At 33.8% G+C, this 24,385-nt stretch overlaps 1 protein-coding gene across 1 annotated transcript in view; it reads right to left on the reverse strand.

The window, feature by feature from the left end:
• Nucleotides 1-22,681, reverse strand: part of tfec (transcription factor EC) — a 38,578-nt gene extending 15,897 nt beyond the window's left edge. Inside the window, exon 1 of the mRNA XM_073838465.1 lies at nucleotides 22,491-22,681. Coding sequence (XP_073694566.1) covers nucleotides 22,491-22,667 — 177 coding nt within the window. The 5' untranslated portion in view covers nucleotides 22,668-22,681. The remainder of the gene's footprint in view (nucleotides 1-22,490) is intronic.
• Nucleotides 22,682-24,385: the final 1,704 nt, after the last annotated feature.

The following is a 24,385-nucleotide window of genomic DNA, read 5'->3' on the forward strand; positions in this document are numbered from 1 at the left end:
AATCCAAAAATTACCTTAATTTGGACTGTATTTGTGCATCTTGCTTAGAAAACCTGTAAGTGTCTCTTGAATGGCGAGGTATAATCTATTGTGCTTGTGTTGCCTAATTTTGTGTCAAGATTTGTCAAGTTCTGGTTTCACTTCAGAAAAATTTGCGTTTTGAAACACTGGGAGGGAATGATTTTTACCGGCTGTACAAATTATGGACAAAACCTTGGCGTGGGCTAAAAGGTCAGGTATTACAATAAGTTGGAAAGAGAAGTTAAATCATTGCAATGTAAATGTATAGAATATGTTTTTTACTTTAAGGCAGAGCTGTTCTGTTATTTTGTTTTGTATTGTTTCTGAAGAAATCAGTTGTGCTATACTAAATATTCCTCCTCAGCATCAATGCTGTTAGACCACAAGAGTTTCTGAAGGGAAGAGAAAGTAAAGCACACACACACACACACACACACACACTAAAAGAACAGAATCACATTCACATCAAGTATTGTTTCTTTTTCTTTATCTTTTTATTCTTGTGAATGTAGAATCTGATGCTTGCTATTTAAAGTATGTCACAGCATCAATAAACATAATTGGACAATTATGCAAACCATCAAACAAGTATCATTTATTCTATAGAAATGTCTTTTATTTTATATTTATATTTTTATATATATTTTTATAATTATTATAAAAATTGCTCGCGCCATATGTGACCCTGGACCACAAAACTCTCTCTTAAATAGCATTGTATAGGTAAAAATTAAAGATTTTATAGATTATATATGCCATCTTTTATGCTATTAAGTAAAGATGTTCCATGAAGATATTTTGTAAATTTCCTATTGTAAAAATATCAAAACCTGATTTTTTGTTTTGCACTCTCAGATTCCAGATTTTCAAAATAGTTGTATCGACCAAATTTTGCCTTATACTAACAAAAGCTCATTTAAACAGCTTTCAGATGATGTATAAATCTCAATTTCAAAAAACTGAACCTTATGAATGGTTTTGTGGTTCAGGTCACATGTATGTTTATAATATTTTATATTATTTTAAAATGTATTAATAAAATATCACATGCCATATATGTTCATAATATTTTCTAATCTTAAATTGTTTAATAACAATTTTAAGAAATATACCTCTAGCATCATAGTGGCATACGACACATTTTATAATATTATTTTAAATACATTTTCATGTGTCCAAATACTAATTTTAGAGCAGTGTGCATTTTGTAATCATTCTGAATGGCTTTTTATAAGATTACACTCAACAAAAGTATTACAAATATTCATTCATATTTAAAATTTTTGCTAGACTCATAAATTGTATGATTGTTGTTTGATTGTATGATCTAAGGAACAAAGATCTTTTTTTTTATCCAAAAAAAGTGCGTATAGTGCAAATATACATTTTATCAGTGTGTATTCACTGGGAATAGAAACCCTGACCTTGAGTGCCATACTGTACTTTACAAGTTGAGCAACAGGAAGTAATCTCTCCAAAAACACAATTTCACAGATTCAGTGTAACTAAAGTTTAACCTAAACTCAAAGTTTTTCATGAAACCACCAAAAAGCAGGTTTCGAAACCATTTCCAAGCGTGTTTTTCATTAGCGTTACATTCAAAGACACACAAACAGTATTTAAGCTTAAACCCTCATGCATCTCTCATCCCAATTTCTCTGTCTCTTTTGCAGCTACATACCGGCAGCAGTTGGATCTCAGTGAAAGAGATGACTTTAACCACACAGCAGCGGCTCATGGTCCACAAGAAGGCCTTCAGGTATCACGCAAGCAACATGCACAAACGGCCTGCAGTCTTGCCCTAAAACCGCAACCCAAGAGAAGCTGGGATCACTCAGTCCAGTGTGAATGCAACCCGGCTGGGAAAGCAGAAGGATAACTAAGCATGTGTGTGTGGCTTTCCTGAGCTGTGTGTGTAGAAACACTGGCCTGGAGAGGAAGGCATGACACATCAGCTTTCTCAGCTCTCCAGCTTCCTCTGTACGGGATCGTTCCTGCTCTAGTGGTCAGCCAAAGGCCTGACGGAGGCAGAATTTCAGGTGCTAGAGACTCTAAGCGTTTTGTTCTTGGTGCTTCCTGTCTGACCATCTTTACGGCCTTACTCAGCACATTCCCTTGAGAGGTTATCTCTTTAGCACACACACGATGTACATAAAAATTAATCAAACGAAACACAAGTGCGGACACACATGCTTGCACACTACGTTCACTACACCAAGTACACTCAAGGCCAAAGAAGTGCATAGTGCTGCTTACCGAAGCCTCTTGGGTTAAAATTACTGAGCAGAGCTTCGGTGAAGCATGTTGTTTTTTGATTGTTTTTTTATTCAATTTTGTCATCCAGGGCAATTTTTTTTATATTGCACCATGGATTTTTTTTTTCCACAATCTGCAGTGATGTTTGTGCTTCTCTGTACAAACACAGCAAATCTGCCTTACTGCTAGTTTAAACCACAAAGTCAAACTCATATTTAGCAATGTCAGTGTTTCTGGGGTGTGTCTATTTCTGCCTCAAAGTAAAAAAAAAAATGGGAGTTGGGAGATATAAAGTTACAATTTTGGAGAAATAGTAATTATGAGATGCAAATTTGCAATTTACAGTCAAATTGTGAGATTTAAAGGTGCAACTTGCGCGACTTTTTCACACGTGCATGCACAGCGCACAGGTAAACAGCAGCAGAGCGGAGCTTACCAGTGACAACATGAGTAGTAAATTCCTTATTCGTTTTGTAAGGGTAGTCTTGTTATTGTGCATGTGACTAAGTTGTGCGTGTACAGAGCGCTATAGTTTTGCCGGAGGCGTTCAAGTTTACTTTCGGTTTCATTCTCTGCTATCTTCAGTGAGTGGTGAATGTGCGTGCTTGAATGTAAATGAACGTATCTTTCTATACCCGTCATATTGCAATAATGTTACCGCTGTATGTCTGATTGTTGTCATCAGTTCATGTTGTAGTTCAGTTCATATAGAATGAGGAGAAACGGTGCGCGTGTAATTCACGTGCGTATGTTTAGCGGCATTTTATCGCATCGTAATTCTAATGAACGCATATAGATGTTACTGAGGTGAATGTTTATGTTTCCTATATACAGACGGATTCTGATATATCGTATTTAATTCAGCCTAGACCACATTTTACTACCTTTATCCTAATGACTGCAATGCTGGATAATATAATCCTTACATCATCTTAGAAAGCAGCTACAAATAACAAGCAAAGAACATTTACATTATCAAAGAACTTCATCACTAACTAGTGTAGCCTAGTCTACTGCGAGGTGCACTTTAAAAAAACACTCCGGTTATAATCAGTTTATCTATCTACACTGTATGATGAATAAATCTCTTCCCCATGCGGTGCGTGAAGGCGACGCGGCCACTCTATGTGTGTTTATACCACGGCAAGTTTCTGAAGCATCCTAGAACCGACTCTCTGCACTGCATCGCTAAAGTTAGGTGCCTTTTTGACGGATAATAATAATAATCGTCTTGCTATCGTCAAAGGCATCAGCAACTGGCGATAACTCTAACTATCGTCGATACACGATACTATCGTTTACAACCCTAACTTGGTGGTTCTTCAAGATCTCGACTGTAGCCTATTTCTACAGGTTTTTTTTCAATATAGTTAATTTAGAGTTAGTTTCATTTCTACAAATGGTGCAAACTCTGCTAGATTGTAGATAAAAGATTTCCATTCCCCTGCCATTCTGTGATCGGCGATCAGCAGATCATGATCTTGGTGATTGGTAATCGGCCCCAAAAATGCTGATCGGAGCAATTTGCAATTGTAAATATACATTTGCAGTTGTAAATGTAAAAGTTGCAATAATAAAGACATATAATCACTATTGTGAGATATACATTAGCAAATGACATGGAGTTGATGTGAGGCACAGAGTTGCAACTGTGAGACAATTTTGAGACAATTCTAAGTAACCGATTAGCAATTGTGAGATATGGAGATACAAGAATTAAAGTCGCAACTGGGAGATAAAAAGTTGCCATTTTGAAAAATAAAGCTGCAATTGGGAGACATTCAATCAAAACTAGAGTCACATTGTTAGATTAAAAGTGACAATAAGTAAATATGAAGTTGCAAGTATGAGAAATTAAGTTGCAATTGTGAGATAAAGAGTCATGTTATGAGATATAATGTTGAAATGTTAAGAAATTAGTACTTGTGAGATATTCATTTGAAGTTGTGAAATAAGGAACCATATTTTAAGTTTCAGCAACAATTTGGCAATATAAATTCATAATTACAATTAATTAATTTACAATTGTGAGATATAGAGTCTATCACAATTGCAAATTAATTATGAAAGAAAAAAGTTGCAATAATAAGACATAGGCACTATTGTAAGATATGAATTTGCAGTTGAGAGATATAGAGTCATATTGTGAGATAAAAAGTTGCAATTTTAAGAAAATTATTAGCAATTGTGAGAGAAGGAGATTTAAAGTCGCAACTGGCGATAAAAATGTGCCATTTTGAGAAATAAAGTTGCAATTGGGAGACAAAAAGGAAATATGTTGCAACTATGAAATTAAGTTGAAAACTACAAAAAATAAATAAATATATGAAAGAAAAAAGTTGCAATAATAAGACATAGTCACTACTGTGTAATATAAATTTGCAGCTGATATGGATTCATATTGTGATTTAGTTGCAATTGTGAGATTAAAAGGTGCAATTTTAGGAAACTGGTTAGCAATTGTGAGATATGGTGATACAAGATTTAGTCACAACTGAGGGATAAAAAGTTGCCATTTTGTAAAGTTGTCATCTTGTGAAATTTAAAGTGAGAATTCGTGTTATGAGATATAATGATGAAAATAATTACCACTCGTGAGATAGAAATTTGCGGTTGTAAGACATGAAGTCATTATTGTGAAATATAAATTTGCAGTTGAGAGATATGGATTCATATTGTGAGATGTATGACTCCATATCTCTTAAGTACATTATAAAACTATCTCAAATGCTGGAGATGGTATGTGGCATCTGAACTCTTCTAGAAAGCAAGAAGATGCCTTGGAAAGTGTTGAAATCAATGCAGAGATCTAAAATAGACAGGACGTGTGCATCAGCATCCTTTTGTTGCCTTGTTTCCTGTGTTAAAGGAAATGCTGAGGAAAGTTTCTAGTAATGGACCAACGTGCCTTTGAACCTCTATGTGTGTGTGTTTGCTAGTGTTTCTGTATGTGTTTGTATATTTACTCCTTAGCGAAAGTCCTGGTTGGCCATTTTTCCATGTTTTTCTCTGTGCCCGGTCTGAAATCTCACCTTTGTTAGTCCCACATACAGTATGTATAAAACATGAGCTACTTCCTGTAAGAGTTGGGCTGCTTCTGAGACAAGACTTCAAAGTCCAGCTCACACATCTGAGAGCTGTTTTATCCAAGTAGAAAAGGAATGCATAATAACCAGAAGACTTTAATGATTCATATATAAATTAAATATTACACTCATTTTAACTGTATGATAGGAGTGCCAAACTGTCCTCCCTGAGCTCAGAACTGCAATCCAGTTTATCAACATAAAGAAATATAGTATGTGAAAGATGGCCAAAATTTATACATGAAATTCCCCTGGATTTTCTTTCATTGTAGGATACAGTGACCTCAAAAAAGGAAGCGAATAGAAAACACTTATTTTAAAGTGCAATAATATTTTACAATATTACTGTTTTTACTGTATTTTTAATCAAACAAAAGCAGTCTTGGAAAGCGTAGTGACTTCTTTTAAAAAATATTTTGATCCCAAACCTTTAAAAAAAAAAAAAAAGCAATGCATTTTTACTTTTACAGTAATGAAATTTTATTTATTTTCCTTCATTTTAAAATTTGCCTGTACAAATATTCTTTATTATTATTCCTTAAAGCACTGTTTTGAATATAAAACTCGGTTGTAAGCATCCTTACAAGACCCTACATACTTAGGACACATAAAGTTTGGCAGGAAAAGATTAAAATATTACTTGTTGGCAATGTTACACAAACAGATTCATAGGCTGCTAATAGGTTTGTGCATTTAAGAGTGGGATGAATAGAAATTTGGTTCCCCCAGAAAAGATGTAATTACGTCTAATGCGATTTTCGATCTAAATCAATTAGCCTCTACTCCTTCAGCGACGACAAGGCAAACCGTTCACAGGCACACCTGAGAGGAATTCGCTCTACCCCGTCCCATTCAGACCCACCATCCTTGTACGTGGGCAAATTTAATTGCAGACCCAATACAAACAGTGACTGTAAAACATTCAAAACCAAGCTAACCTGTTTCAAATATTGCACTGAAAAGTATCTCTAGTAATTTTGATCAATAAACTGGTTTCATTCAAAAATGTATCCTTAATAGTAGGTTTTGAACCACTTTTTAGAAGCTTCTAACCGTATCCCATGATCTTCAAACTCGACCTCCCGCTTTGCGCTGATCCCCTTAAAAACAGAAAATGACCAAACCGAATCACATGACTTCACTCCACACACCAGACTCACAAAAAGGACCAGAGCAAGGGCTTATGGGTAAGCTGTGGTTTTGAAAGGCCTTCTTTATCTGGGTTTGGGCTAATCACTGGGTTGAATCACCTAAATGGATTTGCCTGCACTGTTACTTTTTGGCTGTAGAGAGTTGTGTTGTAATGACAGATCGTAAGTTAATTTCAGGGTTTATCACAGTGAGAGAAACTGGGGTAAGGAATGTCTGAGGACATTTCTGATGTACACAAACAAAGCGAACAGATGTGCAATGCAAGCACTAATGAACATATATATGTACACTGCTGTTCAAAGCTGTGGGTTCAGTAAGCAAGAAAGTAATACTTTTATTCATCAAGGATGCATTAAATTAATTAAAAGTGACAGTAAATGTTCTTCTGAATTTTATATTAACTGAATCCTGAAAAAAAAGTATAAGCATAGATATGAATGAAATCAATATAAAAAATTTCTTAAGAATCATGTAACACTAAAGACTGGAGTAATGATGCTGAAAATTCAGCTTTGCATTACAGGAATAAATTACATTTTCAAATAGATTAAAATAGAAAACAATTAAAATTGCACAATATTACTGTTTTTACTGTATTTTAAACTCGAATAAATGCAGCCTTAGTGAACATAAAAGTCTTTGTATCTTACCAACCCCAAATTTTTTTGTGTTTTTCAGTTTGAGACTATGAGATTTTTTTCACTTTTTACAAGTCATCGTTAATAATTACACTTAGGGTTTTGTTCAAGTCACTAACATTAAAGGGACATCTAAAATGAAATCACACCATAATTTACTCACCCTCAAGCCATTTTAAGTGTATGTGACTTTCTTCTTTCAGACGAATATAATCAAAGTTATATTAAAAAATGGCCTGGCTCTTCTGAGCTTTTTAATGGCAGTGAATGGGTGTTGAGATTTTGAAGTCTAATAAAGTGCATCCATCAAAGTGCATCCTCAACACCCATTCACTGCCATTGTAAAGCTTAAAAGAGCCAGGACATTTTTTAATATAACTCCAATTGTTTTCGTCTGAAAGAAGAAAGTCATATACAACTAGCATGGCTTAAAGGTAAGTAAATCAAGGGGAAATTTTTATTTTTTTGGTGAACTATCCCTTTAAGTATGAGGAATAGTAATAGCAAGCACCACTATCTAGATTCTATATTAATAGATACTGATTTACCGTGGCTGAAAACTATATTACAGACTCATCAATATCAGACCAGACTGTTTTATTTTGAGTACTCAAGCTCTCGTGTCATTGTCTGGTCTGTCTGTTGTAAAATAAGTGAAAACAATTAATCCATTTTACTTCAAATGGCATGAAAGATTGAAACGGGAGATTAAATTTGCCCTTTAACCACAGACCCTTGTCTTATCTGATTGGCAGAATCTACATGAAGTGTCTAAACTCTTATTTATGAGTGCAAGCTATATCAGACGTTTAACAGGTTGTCGTTCCCACACATTATCCTGAAATTTGAGTTTATAATATGGTTGATCGTATGGCCTGCGGTCCACAGTAAAATATATTTAACTTTACCAACTTTTTTTTCTTCCAAGTGCACATAAAGTGCATTTGTGGGCTCTAATGGCAAAGCCCTGTTCAAAAGCTTTAGCTAGAGATATATTCATTACGGCTGAAATCTAATTGTGTAAAATGAAATAATGCAATAGCTGTTTAATGAAGACTAAGCAGAAAATTAGATCAACTTTGACCTTACCCGAACTAATAATACGCGGTTTTGAAGGACGACAAAGAAACGTTTGTGTCCACGTTCTCTTCAAGTCAGTGTCATTTATGTGTGGAGAATCTACACAGCGTCCATGTGCATGTGTGGACATACACAGAGGCACAAGTGTGTGTCTGATTGTATTGTAACATGCGTGACACATTAAAGCAGTCATGGCTGTCTCAAATTGTGTAAAAGCCTTCAGTCATCACAATGAGGCTGATAATTCACACACATAGTGAAAGTTGTTTATACACAGTTCAGCTCAACATTATACCTCTATTTCTACTCAGACGTCACTGAGCTGTCCTCAAATTCTGTTACGTTAAATGAAATGCACGTTATTGCATTGCGTAGCTACTCAAAACAAAGGTTTATTCACCAAACCTATATATATCATCTCACTGACAGTGTTATCAAAGAGAGGGTGAACTTTTCATATTTCAGACCTCCTCTCTCTGTAATCAAATGAATTGTAATATCCAGACATTTCTTTAAAGATTAATGTACCGATTTTGCGATTTTAAATTGGATCATTGTAATTTCCTTCCACAGACCGAACTCTCCACACTCTCTCCCAGGCCCAAATTGATTAATCAGCACAGCCTGAGTTGAATTTGATGGTGGAGTAGAAGAACAGACGATAGTACAAAGTGACCAGTGTGACGGCCTCTCATGTTCAGGATTGAATGAAAGGCCTTGTCCGTCTGGCTGGAACAGAGACTGATCTTCTGGATGGACCCTTCTGCTGTCATGGAGCAAATCACCTCTGATTTGTGGCCCATCAGATAAGGGATTTTGGGACATGTTGGGAAATTGATCACCGACAACACGGCGGATACCACAAGAGAGAGGTTTATTACACAACAGGTGCATCATCTACAGCTGCCCTGAGAAGTATTTTAAGCCACATGTCTGAATGGCATTGCATTTGGTAACAAAACATTAAACTAATTGGCATCTGTAAATAAATGCTGCAGGGGTTTTTCCTCAGAATTTAACTGCAGAATTAACTCTATTTCTCATTGTTGCGACACTATTTCTCATGTTTCTCATAGTATTCGTGAATTTTATTGCATTAGGTAACAAAACATTAAGCCAAGTGGCATCTGTTAACAAATGCTACAAGAGCTTTTTTTAGAATGATTTTTTTGCAACTGTTTTTGAACTTTTCATTTATCAAATTATCAATAAATTGTTTTCTAATGCAGTGAAATTGCACATTTAGATAAAAGGTCATTTATTTATAGTAATATGATTTTATATTTCACAATTGTGAGTGTATGTCACAGTATGATTAATATCTCAATATAATAGCTTAATTACCTTTTTGATTATTGTACCTTTATCTCACATAATTGTGGCTTTATATGTCAGAAATGCATATTAATTAAAAAAAACTAAAACTCTATTTTTTTCCTCATAATAATGATGTTTTCTCCTTATTGCAATTAAATATTTCACAATTATAACTTTGTATCTTACAATAGTGTCTTACAATGTGACTTCATAGCTCTCAATTTTAACTATATCTTATTATTGTGACTTAATATATTACAATTGTGACTTTTCCCCCATAATTGTGGCTTTACTGTATCACAGTTGTGACTTACAATTACCATTTCTCGTATTTTTTTGTGTGATTGCAATTTTATATTTTCCAGTTTTCCATTTAAAATTACTAGGTAAGGATTTCACTCAGCAATAAAATGTCTAAAATCTGTTTGTCAAAATGTGACTTTATATTTCATAATTATAACTTTATAGCTTTAAATTTTAACTTTTTTCTCACATTTGTGACTACTCACACATTTTTAAAACTTGGAGGCAGAAATTGTCTTCAATATTTGTGTCTAAATACACTACCAGTCAAAAGTTTTTTGATGTTTTTAAATGTTAAAAAAAAAGTCTCTTCTGCTTACCAAGCCTGAATTTATTTAATCCAAAGTACAGTAAAAGTTATAATTTTTATTATTTAAAATGTCTGTTTTCTATTTGAGTATATTTTAAAATGCAATTCTTGTGATCAAAGCTAAATTTTACTCCATTTTTGTCATTCTAATATGCTGATTTGCTGTTCAAAAAACATTTTTGTTATTAATATTATTATCAGTATTTAAAACAGTTAAGTACATTTTTGCAGGATTCTTTGATTAATAGAAAGATCCAAAGATCAGCATTTATCTGAAATAAAAAGCTTTTTAATGTTATACACTATACACTTCAAATGTTTTTTGGAAATAAATCATAGACATTAATACTTTTATTTAGCAACAATGTTTTAAACTGATCAAAAATGATGAGAAAGACATTTATAATGTTACAAAAGATTTCTATTTTAGATAAATGCTGCTCTTCTGAACTTTCTATTAATCAAAGAAACCTGAAAAAGGTTTACTCCACTGTTTTCAACATAATAATAATAATAAATATTTTTTGAGCAGTATATCAGAATATTAGAATGATTTCTGAAGGATGCAAAAACATCACAGGAATAAATTACATTTTAAAATATATTCAAATAGAAAACAGGTATTTTAAATATTAAAAATATTTCAAAATTGTATAATTTTACTGTACTTTGGATCAACTAAATGCAATAAAAGCAGAAGAGTTTAAAAAACATTCAAAATCTCACTTTTGAAATATTTTAACAATTTTGAACCAATGAGATTGATATATGTTGGTGTATTGATATCAATTGTGAATTATGAATGTCACTTGTGCTAAAGAACAATTTAGTTTTCCGTTTCGAAGTTCTCAACTGGCATTTTCACATCCCTAGAAGTCTTTTGAATTCCTATAATCCAGCATTAATGCCTGTTGAACAGTGAAAATGTATCTTTCAAACCACGCCACCACAATGACAAATGACAACAATCTCCATTGGAGGGAATCCCACATTCTTGAGGGGCTTTCACTTTTTGTTTCTCATCTCGTTTTTCTCTCAGCTGAGTACTTAGGTGACGTTAATATGAGACGATGCTTCTCTTTTCATCGCTGCAGGGTGCTCCTCAAACCAAAAGCCTGACTTTAAGACCTATTAGGATATTAAGTGGCTTATACGGCACACCCAGGTATGGGAAAACCACCAAAGTCAATCCCGTACTGCGCTGGAGGTTCGAGCAGCTGCTCAGGACATGAGAGTGAGGTGGAGGGAGTCCGTCTAAATATGTAAGGCTTGTAATGAACCGTTATGAGGTATTTTACCTCATCACGTGCTGGCAACTTGAACATTTGAACTCAGGAAATTGAGTTTAGCAGAGCTAATTGCACGTGATTTGTGAGGATAACACGAGTCTGGACATTCTGTGCCGCTACAAAGACGACGAAAGCAGGATTGTAAACGCACATGCTTTTATTTACACATAAACACACTGACAAGCAATGCATAACGTGCAACTTAAAATATGCAATATCTTGTTTTCTCTGCTCAAAATTGCTAAATGTTCTCATCGGTAGATATTAACGAAATGCTTGCATTAATTCAAGTAAATGATCATTTTTTATTTCTTTATGTATATGTCCAAAATATAAAATCCAATCTCTAAGTGCCTAAGTAGGCTTTTTTCTTCAAAATGCTATGTAAAAATGTACATTAAATTAATATAAGGACTGTGAACTTAAAGCTGATGTTACATTAGTCTAGGATGCTTTAGAAACCGAAAATATGAAGCGTAAAATGGCCCGTACCACACGCAACACCAATGATACAATTATGTGAATTAAGTTATCTAGATTGAATTTACTTTGTCAAATGTAGCATAACACTGACACATTATATACATTTTTCATTATACAGCCAGTTTGTAATGGGATCTTTCATAGAAGCATAGAAAAGTTTTAACGGATTAAAAAAACAAGTTTGCACATATCATCACTTTGTGCAAAATAATGACGTATATATGGCTGGATAATCCAGCATGTAAACAACAGTTCAATCTATTATGATTCTAGTATGAAAAAATGCTGAATTGACTTACCGGACCGTACCAGTTATATTCCAGCATTTTGATTTTATGCAAGCGTATCGCTCTCAAAAGCCAAACTGACGCTCTCTATGGCACAACAATATCATGCATTACTTGTGTAGTCTCGTCTACGGGTACCTCTAAGCCATCGACACACACCCCGAGCCCGTTTAGCACTCCTAAGCTTACGACCTGTTGATAATGAACCTGAACCTATTATTTTGAGTCAATGAATTGAAAGAAATGGGGCAAGGAATTAAAGCCACAGGGCCAATTACTGACGCTCTTTGATGTATTATTCTCCCTCACTCACTCAAATGGCTCTGCACATTTTGTCTTCATCCTCTGTTTTTCATTAATTATTCGGTTGGGGTCAGAGTTCGACCGGCTAATTGTGCAGACGGTCCAGCTTTGCGAATGGCAGCGATTCTCCAAAAGCTGACACCCTCTCTGGCTGTGCTCAGCCACCTTGCATTATGCCAATTAATCCAATTCTTTGATTTTTTTTTCTTTTTCTCTTTCTTATTCAACCTCTCTTTCCATCTCTTTTTTTGTAATTTCTAATCTCTGAGAGTTATCGGGTGACTAGGAGTTTAAGTCAACTAGAGTAACTAATAGATTAGTGTTTGATGCCGCATGAAGAGCTTTATTTTACATACAGTGTCCTTTAATTCATAACGTTTATGTTTAGGGAATTTATGTGTGTATAAATGTATACATTTAAAAATAAATAAATAAATAACTTTTTTGTATTCATATAATAAGTTTTATAGAAATCTCAAATTTTACTAAATATTCATAACAAAAATTGCTGTTTGGGAGAGCAACTTGTGGAAACATTTTTAATAATAAAACAATTTCGCTACATTTATTATGAATATGTCATATTTTTATAAGATCATTTTTCCATTTACTATTATATTATTTAATAATAATATATAATATAGTATAATATAACATAATATTTATAATTTACTGTAATATTCTCAATATTATATTTAATATTGAATGCTCTAAAATCTGTAAAATGTATTTACATACAAAAATAAAGAAATAAAAATAAAACTTTTTTTGTAAATAAAATACTTAAATAATAACATGCTTATAAATATATACATATAATAAAATAAATATAGCAAAAATTGCTGTTTGGGAGAGCAACTTGTGGAAACATTTTTAATAATAAAACAATTTCGCTACATTTATTATGAATATTTCATATAGTTTCTATTTACTATTATATTCACTATTATATTTGTTTATGCAATATAATATAACATAATATAATTTAGAATTTATTGTTATATTCCTAATATTATATTATATGCTCTGCTATCTCACTGAAATTCTTCTGCTGTTTATTTACAAACAAACAAAAATAAATAATGAATTAAAAATAAAACAGTTTTTAAAATTAATAAAACACCTAAATACTAAGATGCTTAATAAAATACTTAAAGTAATAATAACCACTGTTTCATAACTAATACATTTATAATTACTGGATTAGGATTTCATTCACCACTAAATAATAATGCATTTTAATATCTCTGAGCTGAGCATAAGTAGAAATGTTTATTAATTCATTATTAATTTAAATGTTAATTTTTAAGGAATGGAAATTTTGTGTCTTAGGACATTAATGTATCGTCACGAGCCGCAGGGTGTCATTTGGATTTGTCTGTGCATGTTTTTGTTTACTTTTAAAGGTTTGGTGCCCATCCACTCATATTATTTAGCTGGCAGACTGCACCGGTTTTCGTTAAAAATCTTCGTTTGTGTTCTGCTGAGGAAACAAAGTCACCTACATCTTGGATGCCATGGGGGTAAGCAGATACACATCAAATTTTCATTTTTGGGTGAACTATCCCTTTAATGTGTTTCTTAACTCGAAGTTACAACCACTTTTAATCAGGGTCTAAGCCATGTTTCACAATTGTAATTTTTAAAGGTGCTTATCAACGCGAGTAATGGGGGGTTGAACCAGAAATGCAGTGCAATATGTAACAAGATAACCTCTATATTCCCATTCTCACTGTCTTTTAGTGTAGCCTTGCAACTTCATGGCTTTTCCACAGTGCAAGCCAATTGATCACGCATATTAGAATGCTTTCACCCCTCTTATGGCTATTAAAGTGGCCTTTCTTCACACTAAGAGTTCACGCTAAAGCTAAATGATTTGCATGCCATCTTCCATGTTGATCAGTACACATACCAGTTTCTCTCAACTTGCGCATGACCATTTCAAGTTAGATGTAAGCAAATGGGTTTATTTATTAGGGAAAACCACTCATTGACAACACAGAGGATTCCACAAGGATTTAGAAAACAAAAGAAATATTATTCTAGAGATGAACTTTCCTCAATGGGATGAATAGAGTAATCTGAATGAGATTAGGGAATGCTAATGACGTTCTTCTCTGATCTTGATTGGCATTTATCTGACTTCCATAGGAAGCATTGGCCATCTTTACTGGCTAATACTAGCCACTTTCCTGCTAAGCTGGAGAATGTATACAAAATTGGAAGATTTATCCCCACTTTATGGTTTTATTTAACCAATGCCACAGAATAATTCTACTTTAATAATTCACATAATCTTTATTTTATTTTATGCATGATCTGTTCTTCTCACAAGTGACTTGCACACCCTAACTGGAGACGAACTCCTGTGTCTCTTTTCAGTCATTTTGTCCAGAAGACGCCAGTAACTAATCAGTGTGGCTGAGCCATGATTCTGAGATGTTGGCCTGGGGGTTTTGTGAGGGCCCCTGTTGATACACCATATTAAGGGCCACAGTGACCCTGTTTGATACACGTCTCCCCATCAAACGCAGACATGGACTCACTCCGATCAGAAGCCAAAGGTCAGTCTGCACAGACAGATAGTATCTCTGAAGAGTCTACTTCTCTTGCCTTTTACCGTTTAATCAATACGATCAAAGCAATTCTATGTAGTGCAAATCATAAGCAAGATCCATCTCAAAACAACAGACAATTATGCCACTGTTATATATTCGCCTTTCATAAATTTTAAATTAGGATAATGTTTGTAATTTCTTAATGTTATAATAGTCAACAATTGTCATATTTATTGTTGTTGTTTCTGTTATTAATAATAACAATAAATTATTATTAAAATGTAAAATAAATTATTGCTACAATAATAATAGTTATTATTATTATTGTTGTTGTTGTTGTTGTTATTATTATAGCAATAAAAAGATACTTTTTAAAATGGATATAGCCATTTTAATACACATTTCTTTCCTACATTAAAGTTCCTATAAATGTAATTGAACTACCCTGCATGTATGAAATTGAGAAAAATAACAAATAATTAAATTAAAGAAATAATTACAGAAGCCTATTTAAAAAATTACAGGGATTTTTTCACACATTAGGAACATTTTCATTAAAATTGTCTTCTCACATGTCCTACCATATTGCCACAAAAACACTTTAATGTAAACTAAAATCATAAAAACTATTTTAAATTAATTTAAACGTAAAACTAATAATAATTAATTTAAATAAATTGGAATTTAATTTTTTTTTTTTTAAACGAGAAATAAAGTTAGGAAAAAAATTACAGAAGCCTATTTAAAAAATTATTTGGAATTTTTTCACACTTTAGCAACATTTAATGAAAATTGAAAATCCCATATTGCCACCATAATGCCACAAAAATGATACTTTAATGTGCAATAATAACAATTATTAGTAGTAGTAGTATTGTTATTATTCTGGTAATATTAAGATACTTTTTACAATTGATTTGGCTCTTTTATTGCATTTTTTTCTTCTGTAAAGTTCCTATACATATAATTGAAAAAAATCTTTATTTTTAAACAAAACTGTATGTATGAAATTAAGAAAAAATAAAATAAAATCACAGAAGCATATCTAAAAAATAACTGTTTTTTTTTTCACACAGTACTTTAATGTAAACCAAAATCATTAAAACAAAATTATTAATTAAAATATATTAAAACATTTTAAAAAAAAAAACTTTTTCCCCTTTTGCACAGTACAGAAGAGCTTGAAATGTGATATAAAGTACAAACAGCAATGTGGAAGTACACATTCCTAAGTTTTATTCTACTGCTAGGATTTTATTAAAAATAAAAATGTAAAAAGCAAAACCTTTACCGCTTGTAATAATCCCTGCGCACTTAAATGGACCCCCTCCCTCTGAATGTCCCGTCCAACCCTCTGGCCAGATCAGGCCCCACAGGTGCCCCGGGGCACAACGCTCTGCCCCGCTCAAGGCTAAAAGCCCACACTAGCATATATTCCATGCACTGAACCTTTTTCCTTTGAATCCTATTAGTGGCTGAACTTGGTTTAACTGAAAAAGACTGTCGACTTCACTCAATTAGGCCTAATAGGATTACAAGGCTGGTATGGGCCGGGCGGTTTAAATAAGACAGGAATTTTGGCAGACACCTGCTACATGTACTGCATTAATCTTATAAAGGAGAGTATGCCTGCTTGTTAATGTGGCTCGCACATGCCAGGACTTCAGTTGCCATCTTTGTTAAGGCAAAAATGAACCTTGTGGTAAAATGACCCATCACTTGTTTCAGGCCTTATTTAATGTCAGTACATATGGTATTCGGGCATATTGTGACCGTCTAAAATTTGATAATAATAATAATAATAATAATCAAAATTTATAATCACTGTATATTTAATATTTAATATTATGTATTCTATTATTTTGTAATGTTCTAATGCAATATATAATTAGGGATGTCAAATTATTGCAATAATCTGGAAAAAAAACAATGCATTTAATGCACATGCCTGGATCTTTAGAAATACCACACGAAACAGTGCCGTATTTTCCCAGGTTTGCACGATTACAAATGTGATATTGATTTTATACAATAGTTCAGTAAACAATAATGTTGTGTTAAATTTTTGTTTAACAATGTCAATGATTCAATGGCTTATTCATAAAGACAGTCACTTGCTTCATTTCTAAATGAATTAGCTGTTGAAATGAATCCGTTGAATGAATGATCAAATGACTCACTCATTAAGGCAGTTACTGACTTTTTTGGTTTCACATTTATAGTATTTAAGTTTCATTTTGTATTTCAGATTTTAAATATTTGATTAAAAAAATAAATGAATTAAATTTATTATCATTACTTGATTATCATTATGTTGAATATTTTGATCTAAAGCTACTTTACTGTAATGTCTATTCAATGCTTTTCTCATTTAACACAATAATAACTTTAAACTATCTTTTGGGGGATATTTCTCAAAATTAATTTGAGAAATTGACAACATTACTGTGATATTATTTGAGATTAACTGGCACATCATATAATTAATTAGATTTTTTTATTGATTGACAGCCTATAATATAATATAACACAATATAATAAGTAATACAGATACTTTCAACCTTTTGAATTCCTTCTTTTTCTTGAAAAAGAAAAAGGGACGTCTGGAGCATTTGGACAGAGAGGGTAATCCAGAGATGTCAGACAGAGTCGTATTGAGTTTTTGCACAAAATATATAGAATTTAAAAGACCGTCGGTTTAATCCTATTAGCAGGGAATGACCCTGATGGATCAAAGAGACACGGAAAGAACAAGCAACCTCATCAAACTGCATAAGTAAGTCCTTGTTGTCTATTCAGAAATATTGCACTTGATCAATAGAGTACTTCTGATCAGAGTCAGTCATTTCTAGAAAGGGAGAACAGTGACGATATTAGACTGAGTCACTCGACCGTCCTGGAAAAACCCCATCTCATGTTGCAATTGATGACTGTCTGTTTTTCATAATCAATGCTGCTAATTCGGTTTCTTCTCACTGCTGAATCACAATGATTGGGTGGAAGTGGACTTTGATGTGTTCACCTTCCCCTGCTTATTTCCATCTTTTCTTCGTTCTATCTTTCTTTCTTTTCAGCTATTCCTTCTTGTCCTGGACAAGTGAGTTCATCAGAGGTCATTTTTTACACTACTATGTTTCTCTAGAGCTGCGCTTCACCCACCCTGCTTTAGCAATGCTTGTTCATTGCAAAATAGATTTCATACTGCGAGTGAGTGCATAAGTATTAGTTGTATTTGCATATCATGCAAATATGCAATTCTATATATGCATATTGCCAAGTTGGTTACTTTTTGGCAGTGTAAACATACACTTAAAATGGCACATGCTGACATTGAATAAGCTGACACAACACCAATAAATGTATTTATATAAATTTGTACTAAAATACATAATTAGCAAAAAGTAGATTTAGGTTTGTTTAAACTTGCAATACAGTGGAATTTGTGTATTTTTTGTGTATCATTATTAATATACAGTTGAAGTCAAAAGTTTACATACACCTTGCAGAATCTGCAAAATGTTAATTATTTTACCAAAATAAGAGGGATCATACAAAATTCATGTTATTTACTTAGTACTGACCTGAATAAGATATTTCACATAAAAGACATTTACATATAGTCCACAAAAAAGAAAATATTGGCTGAATTTTTAAAAATTACCCTTTTCAGAAGTTTACATACACATGATTCTTAACACTGTGTTGTTACCTGAATGATCCACACAGCTGTGTTTTTTGTTTAGTGACAGTTGTTCATTAGTCCTTTGTTTGTCCTGAACAGATAAAAGTGTCTGCTGTTCTTCAGAAAAATCCTTCAGGTTCCACAAATTCCTTGGTTTTTCAGCATTTTTGTGTATTTGAACCCTTTCCAACAATGACTGTATGATTGTGAGATCCATCTTTTCACACTGAAGACAACTGAGAGACTCATATGCAACTATTACAGAAGGTTCAAACACTCACAGATGCTCCAGAAGGAAAAACGATGCATTAAGAACCAGAGGTGCAAACCTTTTAACAGAATGAAGATGTGTACATTTTTTCAATTAGCACTGCCCTTCAGAAGCTACTTACATATTTCCCAGAAGGCGAAATAAATTTACCCTGATCTTCAAATTCAAAAAGTTTTCACCTTCCGGCTCTTAATGCTTTGTGTTTCCTTCTGAAGCATTAGTAAGCATTTGAACCTTCTGTAATAGTTGCATGAGCCCCTCAGTTGTCTTCAGTGTGAAAATATGTATCTCAAAATCAGTCATTGCAGGGTTCAAATACACAAAAATGCTGAAAAACCAAAGAATTTGTAGGACCTGATGGATTTTTCTGAAGAACAATGGGCAGTTTAACTGTAAAAATAAAACATGCATGGATAAATTGTTCACATTTAGAAAATCGAGTGAATTTTCATTTTCATTTCATGCATACTTTAAGCCATTTACAGGGCCATACATGGTTTATTCAGCATCATAAGTGTAAGATGAAACACTTGGCTGTATTTACTGTTTCCAGTCGTCCGCTGTGTTTTAATTGTGCCTTTCGCAGATATGATCTATTACGAACACCCGTGCCAATCTACGCTACACAACTGTCCGTCCCATTACACATCTGTTGACCTACCCCCCTCCTGCCACTCCAGTGGCTTGCAGGATGTCAGACAGAGTTTGGGTCTGAGCCAGACGGGGTGGGTGGTCCCCCTCACAGTCTACTTTGGTCCTATTAGTCAGTCAGGATCCAAACATCACCCCCCACATCTCTGTCTCCCTATAGTATGTCTTCCCATAACCCCTTGGCATCCACGACCTGTCTCCAACACACTCAGGATAAACCTCGTATGCGGGGGGCGTGTTGATACACACTTATAGATCTGTGTCTTCTTGAGTGAAAGTGTGTGTGTACGTCTGCCTTAGCCTCAAGGGACAGCACACTTCTGAGAGACAAGCCTCTTTCCTCCAAACATAGGTAGTGCTGCAGTGTTTGAAATACACAGCCCCACACCAAAACACAGACACACACACACACGTGCTTTAACACATGAAAGGCCTCTTGTGGACCAGAGCAAACACAAGGCAGCTTTGATGTGCTCCAGCCTCTTCTATTCCCTTTCCACCCCTAAAACTGACTGTTGCTTTGCTTTTCCATCTGAAAACCTGATTTCTAGCTTTCTGCTTCTGACAGTTTTTAAAAAGTGCAACTGAAGTGTCTAATTTTTCTTACGTCTGGCAATTCATAACTCACTGATAATCACAAATGAGATGTGTATTATTTTTATTTTTATTTTTATTAGATTTTTAATACAAATGTTCAAGGAAAAAAAGTTTGGCATCAGTAAGATCTCTCATGCTCATCAGAGCTGCATTTATTAGATAAAATATTTAGTATTATTAGTAATATTGCGAAATGTTATTACAATATAAAATAATGGTTTCTATTTTATTATACTTTAAAATATAATGTATTATTGTGATGCAAAGCTGAATTTTCATTGCTCCAATCTTAAGTGTCACAGATTCTTCAGAAATCATTCTAACATGCTGATTTATTACTTTTATTATCAATGTTGGAATCAATTGTGCTGCCTAATGCTTTTTTGGAACCTGTGGTTCTTTTTTCAGGATTCTTTGATGAATAAAAAGTTAAAAAGAACAGCATTTATTCAAAACATTTTCTAACAATATAGGCCTTTATAGGCCTAAGTCTTTGCTATTATCTTTTATCAATTTAACACATCCTTACTGAATAAAAGTATTAATATCTTTCAAAAAAAGAAAGAACAAAAATTTACTGAGTCTAAAAATTTGAACGGTAGTATATATTTCTATTTTAAATAAATGCTGTTTATTTAAAGTAATAAAGTAATAAATGTCAGCCTATTAGAATGATTTCTGAAGGATCTTGTGACAATAAAGACTGGAGTAATGATGCTGAAAATTCAGGTTTGCATAACAGGTACAAATTCTATTTTAAAGTATATTAAAGTATAAAAACTATTTTAAATTGCAATAATATTTTACAATATTACAGTTTTTTCTGTATTTTTAATTAAATAAATACAGCCCTAATGAGCAGAAAAGTCTTTAAACAACATAAAAAAATCTTACAATAACTGAAAATCCTAATCCTTAACAACAAAAAAAGTGACTGATCATATGTAGAAACAAACTCACACCGCAGTTCAGGACCTTTTGCTTTTTACAGTCAAAATAAACACTTGTTGAATGTGACTAGTGCGATTACAGTAACGGAGGTCTTGTGTTCTGTCAGCACATAGTGTGGAATTACAATCCGAAACAAAACCACCAGCAAATCCACAGCATCGAAATTCCAGACAAATGAGTACTACGACACAAAGGACTGTTTGGGTGGTTTCTGGCTCAAATGTGCGGACATAGGCATGCGTCTATAATCACATTACGGGGTTAAGTATCAGTGTGGCAGAAAGGACAAAAAAAAGACACTGATTTTGTACCATGCATTTAACACACATTAATTGTTAATTTAATTGGAATTGAATTGGAATTTTATTTTATTTTACACTTCATATGGTCATTGAAATTACATGCTTATATTTTTATATGTACTTTGAGCTAATACTATTCATGGCCTTAATTTATTACAATAAAATAATGTAATAATAATAACATTCACATACATGCCAAGTGATTAACACTCTCCGACTCTCTCTCAGATGTGAGTTCTTGCTCCCACCACCCCAAGAGATCATTTTAATTTGTGTTATGATGCACGTAACTAAATTAAGATCAGCTGTAATGATACTGCCAGCACTCATGTGGGTGTGCTAATGACGGCCAAATAAAGACTTTGTCAACACAAAACCCAAACTGATCCTTTATATGCTGTGAATGCCACATCTCCACTTAATAATATCAGTCCAGACATGTTATGTTTGCAACAGAAAAATGCAAAACATGCTGCATAGCATTTAGTTTCACACTGAACATAATGTTCTGTTTTTCACAATTTCAAGAAACAGTTGACCCAAGAAGGCCATCTGAGATGTAGATGAGTTTGTTTCTTCAACAGAACAGTTTAGAAGAAAATTGCACTTTCTCACCAGTGGATCCTCTGCAATGAATGGGTGCCATCAATGAGAGTCCAAACAGCTGATAAAAACATCACAATAATCCACAAGTAATCCACACCACTCCAGTCCATCAATTAAAGTCTTGTGAAAAGCTAACGTTCAAGACGTTATAACTTTAAACCGCCGCTTCTGCCCAAAATACTAGTCTGTAATAACTCTTGTATGATGGCACCCATTCACTGCAGAGGATCCATTGGTGAGCAAGTGATTTAATGCATTTTTTTGCTAAATCTGCTTCAAAGAAAAAACAAGCTATTCCTTGAAATGCCATCAAGCGAAACCAAAATGATGTGTGAGATTTTGCATACCTCCCATCGAGTCCAGGGCCTGGTAGAGGGCTGACTGCTGTGGTAGGGGCCCGGGTTGGAATTGGGGTTGTAGGAATAAGGGCAGGGGGAGAACGAGGACTCCGTGACCCAGTGGTTCTGCTGGTTTGCTACATTAGTCGCAGGGCCCGATTGAACACCAGGGAATGACTGAAACATTGTGGGATTCCTAATGATGCACTGTGAAAACACAACACGAGAGATGAGTGAGCTGTGAAATGTGATGTGTCACTTTTATTTAGTCATTTTTATTTTATCATTTTAGAAATGCACATGTATCATTAAAATTTAGCCACTTGCAAAACATATTACTTAGATTTGCATCTTGAATGAATCAGTGTGACACAAGTCAAAAGACATCCAAGTGAGTTTAAATAAGAGAGCTGTGCGTACTGTCCCTAGAGTTAATTTGAAATCACATTTGAGGGATGTTTTCTTTCAGTCTGTGATCGTATTTTGCAATACGTCTTTGTTTAGACTCACTTCAACTCTGCATGAGATTAAAACAGAGATGAAATAATGAGAGGCAGCGTGCCTCATATGTAGTCTCTCTCTCTCAGTTCAACTGTCAAACTCAATCAGTGATTTTAGTGTAAAAAAAACGTTTGATCTAATTGGCCGTTTCAGTGTTATCTACTTTAACAGCAGTAGTTTTGACAGACCGTGTAAAAATGTTTGAATCATGTTGCAGTTTGACTCATTTATACATTATAGTGATATATTATTAAAGCAAAATTTTAATTATTTTTTCTTTTATTGTTTAATTAAATAATTATTTTTTTTCTTTATTATTAGTTGTTCTGATTGTTTCTGACTTTGTGTGAATATTTTTGCTCTAGATAATGTAAATAGGCCTTGAACAGTGCTGGAAAGTGGCTGCAAATAGCCTGTTGTTCTTCAGCGCTGATCCCACACTGGTCCTGAGGAGAGGACATTGTTCCTGAAACCGTGGCATGACCGGCTCTAAAGGACACAGATGCCACTCTGAGCTCTCAGACGTAATGGGCTTATGAGAACATGTCTTTTCTGCAGGACAATGTGTGAATTGGGCCGTTTCTCCTGAATGATGAGGGACTAATGAACTTGACAGACACAGGGATGACTGGAGGGAGAATCACAGAGCTGAAAATCTGGAAAAACTAGGTCTGCAAACTAAAGTCCACTCCATAGACTCAACATTTATCTGTCTATCTATCTATCTGTCTGTCTGTCTGTCTGTACATATATATATATATATATATATATATATATATATATATAGACAGATAGACAGACATGTAAATAGACAGACAGACATACACTGATAGATAGATTTAGATAGATAGATTGATAGATATATAGACAGACAGAACTATCTGTCTCTCTCTCTCTCTCTCTGTGTGTGTGTGTGTGTGTGTGTGTGTGTGTGTGTGTGTGTATATGTGTGGTGGGCATAGATTAATTTTTTTAATCTAGATTAATCTCACTGTAATCTTGGAATTAATCTAGATTAAAGTGGCTAATTTGAATTCTGCCGAAGGCATTCAGAATATGTGTGCTACCCAAATAATGACTAAAAGTAAGTCTTTGAGATCGGGTTTCTCAAGCCAGGCAGCGCATTAGACCAGGGGCTCATCTCCTGTTTCCAAAATGCATCACAAACTGCTTGACAATTGCATTTACAACACAATTAACTATACAAACTTGTGTAACCAACTATTCCTACACTGCATGTACTTCTGCGTAAAAGGCTGCGCGACGTGCGCGTTGCAGTTAAATACACAGACGCGCACGGGCATGGACATCTACATGCATAGTAAAACTAAGTTGCATTCAGAAGCGTCAATTCAGTTGTTGCATATAGTTTAATGCAGTGGTTCTCAATCCTGGTCCTGGGG

Source organism: Garra rufa, chromosome 4 (assembly GCF_049309525.1).
Source record: "Garra rufa chromosome 4, GarRuf1.0, whole genome shotgun sequence".
Taxonomy (NCBI): Eukaryota; Metazoa; Chordata; class Actinopteri; order Cypriniformes; family Cyprinidae; genus Garra; species Garra rufa.